An 8,419-nucleotide genomic window follows, 5' to 3' on the forward strand; every position below is an offset into this window, starting at 1 on the left:
CTTTACTTTACTTTTACCTCAAAATTACTACTCTCCGCTTGCGGTGTAAGGGTTCCCAAGTATGAACCTCTCTTCCTTGGGTTGCATTTTGCAGACTATCGAGGCTCTGGCGTCTAAACTCACAGCCAGTATAATCCTGTGAGTATGGTGACTGTGTTGTGTTCTGTTGTAATTGTCTATTCATACGTTTCAACATTTCACCATCCAACCTCATCTTCACGATTAACCAAAAGTGGCTGAAAAGAGAAGTAAAATAAAAGCTAGCAACCAATCAATCAAAAGCAACTCTCCACTTACGCCATATTTCACAATATCATCAAATACACATCTTTATTTTGCTAAGATTGCTAGCTATCCCCTCCCCCTTCCGAGATAGAATTGATACGTGACACACCCCTATTTAATTGCATCGATACCCTTCGGAAAGAAGGACTAGAATGTTTCCCTAACACAATGTTGTAACATTATCTCCCGCATTTGTTACTACGGGCAACAACTGACGTCAGGGTTTAATGCATACGTACGTAAAATCGATCAGTTGTCAGTTTCTGTTTCCATGGTAATAAGCAAAACAGTCTCGATAACTAAAGGCGTATGGATTTTTCTGCTGCATTTCTGATTTCAACGGAGCAGTTATCGCTTGAGTTGCGAATCGCTCTTGGAAACTGAATATGACGACAACAGTTTACCCCAAATGCTCGTTCTCCGAGAAGGAGATAAATCAGTGGAGTCACCTCCTCATCTGCGAGAAAGGAAAAGTTCAATGCCAGAGTGACTGTGGTGATGATCAGCAACATCATAACAATGTCTGCAAGAAAGAGGCTGCTTCTCAGTTGTTTTCCACGGAAGATGTAGAAAATCACGAACAACAGTGCTCTGTGAAAGTTACCGAGAGTGAATCCAAGTCATGTTTTCCGGACGAGACCACCTTTGGAGTCAAGAACAGTCCTCCATCAACAGCATGCCCGAAAAGTGACCAGACCGTTGACAAGTCAGAAGCTCCTGTGGTGTCATGTAACAATTTTTCAAATGAAGTGAAAAAATCCGACGTGTATGACAAGCGTGTGCAGCGTGAGGTCCTGTGCGTGTTTTGCGACGAGATATTGCTTGAAACAGAACACTACGACTCCTGTGCGTTCATGCCTATACGCTGTGTCAATGACTGTGGGAAGAAACTGCCAAGGAAAGATCTCAGCGAACACATTGAGAATGAGTGCCTCAACACGGTGATCGAGTGTAAATATTGCAAGAAGGAAACCAAGAAACAACTGCTGGAATGTCACCACTCGGAATGTCTGAAATTCCCAATTCTTTGTCCTGAGAGTTGTGGTGTTGAAGTTATAAGAGAAGACGTGGAGGCACATTTGGATGAGGAATGTCAGAAGCGCTTTGTTGCGTGTGCTTACAAGAAAATGCAGTGTAGCTACGAAGGTTTTCCTGCAGGGATGAGGCAACACGTGAAGGAAGAGACGCAGCATCACTTGGAACTAGCGAGAAGTGCCATCGATAATCTCTGTTGCAGAGTTGAAAGTCTTGAAGGGAAATTAGAGAGAGAAAGGACAATAAATGAAGAACTGCAGACGAAGATAAATGTACTAAACTGTGGGAGTTTCTTATGGAAAGTGGAAGGCATAACTGAGGAGATAGAAAAAGCTGAGAACAGTACTGGTCACGTGATTTATAGTCCCCCATTTTACAGCAGTAAGCACGGGTACAAATTAAGAGCCTCGATAAGACCACCTGTTTGTTGGGGTGTCTGTAGTAGCTCTTTAAGTATTTATATTGAAATAATGGCAGGAGAATATGATTCCATTTTGAAATGGCCCTTCACAAAAACTGTGAAATTTAGATTAGTTGACCAAGCAATGAAGGGCGAGGACATTGTTCGTTGTTTAAATGTCAATTATTATAGCCTTAATAAACCCAGGGAAGGTGAAGTAATAGTACAATGGTTTCCAATTATTATCTCATCCGAAGAACTCAAGAGCAGAAATTTCATTGTAGACAATGCAATTTTCCTTGAATTTACTGTGGAAGAAAGTGCATAAAGTTGAAAACACCATACACGCACACACACACGTGTGTGTATATATAATTTCTGTGATTCGCGCTACGACGCCAGAAGTCCCAGGTTCGAATCCTGGTCTGGGCATGGATATTTGTTTGTGTCCGTTTATCAATTTCATCTTATCATCACTCATCTTCATCTTCGCAAATTAGCCAAAAGTGGAGCAAAGGCGAAGTGAAAAAAGCAAATCAATCAATCAATAAATAACTTCTGTGATGAGCAGTGTATCGCTACTGGTATAATTTCTCCATGGGGAAAGTATATTCTGTCTGATTTATGGTTTGTGAGCTGTATCATAATGAATTTATAACTATTGTAATACCTGTGAACAGAATGAACAAGAGATAGAAAAGCGAGGAATAAATTGTGTGCTTATAATACTAAAATATAGAAATTTTGAAGTAGCGGAAATAGAAGAGAAGGTAACAGATTTTTTTTTCTCTGTTGGTAGGATGACACACTCCTAACGTACTGTATGGTGGGGTCTCATACTGTATCACATTTATAAGATTTCCATTTTTAGTTTTGCTTGAATACTACCTATAGTTACATTTATAAGCCATTGGAAATTATTGTTGTCTGGTTTCTTATTACACAAATTATCGAAGAGAATATTAAAAATTATTGCTTGCTCATTGTTAAACCTATATCTACAAACTACATTACATAAGGATTCTGATTCAATGGAACAAATATAAGGAGAGTATATTGCATTCCTTCTCCTCTCATAGCCTAGTAAGGTTTTGAATTTAAACCTCGAAATAACAAAAAGAAACCTGAATTTTTTGTACATATGAAGCCTCAATTGCGTTTATTAAAAGTTTAAGGAAGAAAATCCCTTGCTTGTTTCCCCTTGGGATGGCCAACAAATATGGCGGCCGTGAGGTTTCTATTTAAGCTTAAATCTCTTGTAGTAGAGTTGGTAGAGGTATGAAGTTCCAGTGTACATAATTTGGTGGGTTATTGTCTATAGATGAATTAATTAGCAGTTTGACATACAATGTGTCAATTATAAAGGTAGTGTAAAAGCTATCTTTTGTTGAAAAGAAGGGGGGAATTCGGAAAAATATGGATGATTTAATTTTAACCATGATTGTCTTGGAAATATCAGCAAAATAGAAAAACAAACAGAAAATCCGTACCACTAGGATATTTTGAAGAGAAGCAAATTTTGGAAGTTTCCATATTTTAATAAACACGTTGACTGATGCCGTGCAATAAATTTTCTGTCTCTTTTCCTGGTTTTATGAAGTATTTGCACAAAATGACGGGTGAACAGGCAATTTTGTATCACTTCGAGGTAAGAACAAATCATAGAATGGTAATTTTTAATTATGTCCCTATTATGCAACTGTCTACTAATCGTAACGATGAGAATGGATGATGATTAGATGAAATTGATCAAAGGACCGGATTGTTATCTAAAGTCATTTTCCTTGAGAGATTCTAGAGAAGAAGCAAATGAGAAGCGACATGATTTTGTACAGTTTTGTCCTGTGGCCATCTTACCGTAAATGCTGTAGATTGGTTTAGTTTCTGCAAGGGACTAAATTTAGCTATAAATTATTTTAGCAAGTAAATTCACCTCACTTAGTAGTACCACAATTAACTTATTTATACAGCATTCTGGTTCAATGTCTGTTGAACTGTATATTGGAACCAAAATGCTGTATATAGAAGTGAATTGCTCCACTACTATGTGATGCGAGTGTACTGTACACTATGTCAACCTTCTTTCTCCGCATACCCCTAAATAAACTTTTCCACTCAAACGTGTACCCCTCCCTTCCCCGAGTTATCCTTAATTCAGATTATACATAACTACATCTAAAATAAATTATGCAAATCATTACCTATTGAATTATATAGTTTTACTATAAAAATGAGAATTATAAAATAAATAAAGGAAAATTACGGGTATAGCAAAAAAATATTATGAACTTTAATATTTCTTACGTGTTAATGAGATGGCTGAGCTTGTTTTCTGCACACCAGCTCCTCGATTGTCTTGTCTTTACACTCGTTATGATTGGTTACTAAGTGTCTGTGAAGGAGGGATGGTTTCATACAGTTATTCGATAAAGTTTGATTACAAATAACGCAGAGGGGAAGAGGTGGATCACACGTATTCGATACAAATCCATATTTAATGTAAGATTCATTGCAATACCTGTATTTCACATTTTCGATATTTTCGACTTTCTCGTAGATGGTTCAACACTATTTTCACTGATATCCGGTGGAGGAGAAACCGATTCTGCAGCACTTTTCACTGTTGGTGGTTCAACACTAGCGCCACTTTCACTTGTCTCACTGATTTTACGTTTTCCTCTTATAATGAATTTATCCATGATGCAACAACAGCTAAAATCACCACACTAATAACAAGAAACTGAACGTAACTACGTACAAAGAGGGAGAGACGAGACACAGTCACGAAATAACACTGAACTCCCCTTTCTCTCCCCTCTTCCCTCCCAATCTTTCTTTCTCCAGTCCGTAACGTACATTCACAAACACTCCCATTATTGTCAGCATTTGAAACAAACAATTCAAATACCATTCGGAGCATGATTAGCAATGAGCGCAGCTGCAAGATTTCATTGTTGCAAAGAGTAAACAAAAGCGATTCTTGGAAATAGAGGATAATACAAGTTCTGAACATAATAATAAATCAGAGTTAGAATCCTTTAGTCTGGTGGTCGGTGGGGGAGTAACATGAAATCCTCAATCCATCCCTTTTTATCTTTACTTCGAGGAAAATGTTGACAAAGAAATGTCTATTTTCTTTGCTTCCTTTTATTACATTTTCAAGTTATCTCTGTCAGAAACAGTTTTCGTTATTTATAATTATTTTAAATTGTGCGTACCACCTAAAAAGTCTTCGCGTACCCCCAGGGGTACGAGTACCCCAGGTTGAATACCACTGCACTAAGGTGTACCTAGCCTAGCCTCAAATACTGTCAGACACTATTTTGTGAATAACTTGAATATGATTCCATATTTTTTAAATTTCTTTTAATATGTTTGATTTACCCATAAATGGCACCCGTCAATTTTCAAAGTGTCCTCCTTTGGCTTTCACAGACGTTCGTAGTCTGTCGGAACAGCACGCATAGTCTCAATGAGAAAATCCCCCAAAATTTGCACAGCACTGCTGCCATCAAGGAACACTTTAAATTTGCAATTCTAAGATGCCTCTTCTTGCATAAAATTCATCTAGCACTGACCACAGTTTGTAATCCAGTGGATTGAGATCAGGACTACCAGATGGCCAATCTGCAGTGGACAAGAAATCCAACCCACCAGTGACTTGTTTTAAAATCGTTTATACATATCATGCATTTATTCTACTGATATGCATAGTTCTTCTATTTTGTAATTCACTTTTACATACCTTGTTTGAGAAAAGTATTAAAAGTTGGGAGAAAATTCTAGCCATGATCTTTATGTTGTGTGACGTCTCACATAGAACTAATTTTTGGAATTATGATACACTGTGGAACCATTTAGTATTTTTAGTTTAAATGGTAGAATATGAAAACGCGAACTGGTTCCTGTATCTTACAGCCTTTCTTTTTTATTTAAAGCATTTTCCGTCGTTATTCACTTCGAAAATTTACAAACTGGGCTATATTTAGGTTATTCAAAAAATAAAATAACAATAAATAGATCTTGTAACTTGAAATGATCTATGCTAATTTGCATGGAGTCTCCTCAAAGCGCGTAGTAGTAACGTCATCGCTTGTAATCAAGGTGTCCCAGGTTCAATAGCCGGTGGAGGCTCATAGTGATTCGGATTCCACTTTAAACTGTACGTCCAGTCCCGTTTAACCTTCTGTGCATAAAGTTGACTAAAAACTCCAATCAAAACACAAAAGGCCGAAATGCAAGGAATGACGACGGTTCATTCAGTTTTCTTCTCAAAATTACTTCTCTCCGCTTGCAGTGTAAAGGTTAACCCCAAGTGAGGTTCTCCAAGTTACATTTTGCAGACTATCGAGGCACTGGTGTCTGGCCTCACAGCCAGTATAGTCGAACGTGGGGCCTGTGTTGTGTTCTGTTGTAATTGTCTATTCATACATCTCAACATTTCACCATCCAACCTCATCTTCGCGATTAGTCAAAAGTGGCTGAAAAGAGAAGTAAAATAAAAGCTAGCAACCAGTCAACCAAAAACAACTCTCCACTTACGCCATATTTCACAATATTACCAAATACACATCTTTATTTTGCTAAAATAGCTAGCTATTCCCCACCCCCCACCCCACCGAGATAGAATTGATACGTGACACACCCCTCTTTAATTGCATCGATACCCTTCGGAAAGAAGGACTAGAATGTTTCCTAACACAATGTTGTAACATTATCTCCCGCATTTGTTACTACGGGCAACAACTAACGTCATGGTTCAATGCATGTGTACGTAAAATCGATCAGTTGTCAGTTTTTGTTTCTATGGTAATAAGGAAAACAGTCTCGATAAATAAAGGCGTATGGATTTTTCTGCGGCATTTCTGATTTCAACGGAGCAGTTATCGCTTGAGTTGCGAATCGCTCTTGGAAACTGAATATGCCGACAACTGTTTACGTCACATGCTCGTTCTGCGAGAAGGAGATAAATCCAGCAGAGATGAACAGTCACAGTTTCAACTGCGAAAAAGGAGAAGTTGAATGCCAGAGTGACTGCGGTGATGATCAGCAACATCATAACAATGTCTGCAAGAAAGAGGCTGCTTCTCAGTTGTTTTCCACGGAAAATGTAGAAAATCACGAACAACAGTGCTCTGTGAAAGTTACCGAGAATGAATCCAAGTCAAGTTTTCCGGAGGAGACCACCTTTGGAGTCAAGAACAGTCCTCCATCAACAACATGCCTGAAAAGTGACCAGACCGTTGACAAATCAGAAGCTCTTGTGGTGTCATGTGACAATTTTTCAAAGAAAGTGGAAAAATCCGACCTGTGTGACAAGCGTGTGCAGCGTGAGGTCCAGTGCGTGTTTTGCGACGAGAAATTGCTTGATACAGAACACTACGACTCCTGTGCGTTCATGCCTATACGCTGTGTCTATGACTGTGGGAAGAAACTGCCAAGGAAAGATCTCAGCGAACACATTGAGAATGAGTGCCTCAACACGGTGATCGAGTGTAAATATTGCAAGAAGGAAGCCAAGAAACAACTGCTTGAATATCACCACTCGGAATGTCTGAAATTTCAAATTCTTTGTCCTGAGAGTTGTATTGTTGAAGTTATAAGAGAAGACGTGGAGGCACATTTGGATGAAGAATGCCAGAAGCGCTTTGCTGCCTGTGCTTACAAGGAAATGGAGTGCAGCAACGAAGGTTTTCCTGCAGGGATGAGGCAACACGTGAAGGAAGAGACGCAGCATCACTTGGAACTAGCGAGAAGTGCCATCGATAATCTCTGTTGCAGAGTTGAAAGTCTTGAAGGGAAATTAGAGAGAGAAAGGACAATAAATGAAGAACTGCAGACGAAGATAAATGTACTAAACAATGGGAGTTCCTTATGGAAAGTGGAAGGCATAACTGAGGAGGTACAAAAAGCTGAGAACATTACTGGTCACGTGATTTATAGTCCCCCATTTTACAGCAGTAAGCACGGGTACAAATTAAGAGCCTGCATAAGACCACGCGATTTTACGAATTCCAGGCAATTCCATTTAAGTATTTATATTGAAATAATGGCGGGAGAATATGATAATATTTTGAAATGGCCCTTCACAAAAACTGTGAAATTTAGATTAGTTGACCAAGCAATGAAGGGCGAGGACATTGTTCGTTGCTTAAATTTCAAATATAATAGCCTTAATAAACCCAGGGAAGGTGAAGTAATAGTACAATGGATGCCAATTATTATCTCATACGAAGCACTCAAGAGCAGAAATTTAATTGTAGACAATGCAATTTTCCTTGAATTTACTGTGGAAGAAAGTGCATAAATTGAAAACACCATACACGCACACACACACGTGTATATATATATATATATATATATATATATATAATTTCTGTGATTCACGCTACGACGCCAGAGGTCCCGGGTTCGAATCCTGGTCTGGGCATGGATATTTGTTAGTGTCCGTTCATCAATTTCATCATATCATCACTCATCTTCATCTTCGCAAATTAGCCAAAAGTGCACAAAGGCGAAGTAAAAGAAAGCAAATCAATCAATCAATTAATAATTTCTGTGATGAGCAGTTTATCGCTAATGGTATAATTTATCTTTGGAGAAAGTATATTCTGTTTGATTTATGGTTTGTGTGCATAATCATAATGAATTTATAACTATTGTAATACCTGTGAACAGAATGAACAAGAGATAGAAAAG

The 8,419-nt window shown here is 38.3% G+C and overlaps 2 protein-coding genes across 2 annotated transcripts; both read left to right on the plus strand.

Annotated features, from left to right (window-relative positions):
- The first annotated feature begins 671 nt into the window (after window positions 1–671).
- On the plus strand, window positions 672–2,048 carry LOC145980890 (TNF receptor-associated factor 4-like). Its single transcript, XM_083113975.1, has one exon. The coding sequence runs from the start codon at window positions 672–674 to the stop codon at window positions 2,046–2,048; it is 1,377 nt and encodes a 458-aa protein (XP_082970101.1).
- Window positions 2,049–6,641: 4,593 nt separating this feature from the next.
- On the plus strand, window positions 6,642–8,027 carry LOC145980891 (TNF receptor-associated factor 4-like). The gene has a single exon (XM_083113976.1). It carries the CDS (start codon window positions 6,642–6,644, stop codon window positions 8,025–8,027), a length of 1,386 nt encoding a protein of 461 aa, XP_082970102.1.
- Window positions 8,028–8,419: the final 392 nt, after the last annotated feature.

Source organism: Lepisma saccharinum, chromosome 28, assembly GCF_977018435.1.
Source record: "Lepisma saccharinum chromosome 28, izLepSacc3.1, whole genome shotgun sequence".
NCBI classification, from domain to species: Eukaryota; Metazoa; Arthropoda; class Insecta; order Zygentoma; family Lepismatidae; genus Lepisma; species Lepisma saccharinum.

What these genes read in the sequence shown, in the direction of transcription:
- LOC145980890 (XM_083113975.1), top strand. Translation starts at nt 672, where the DNA reads ATGACGACAACAGTTTACCCCAAATGCTCGTTCTCCGAGAAGGAGATA.
- LOC145980891 (XM_083113976.1), top strand. Translation starts at nt 6,642, where the DNA reads ATGCCGACAACTGTTTACGTCACATGCTCGTTCTGCGAGAAGGAGATA.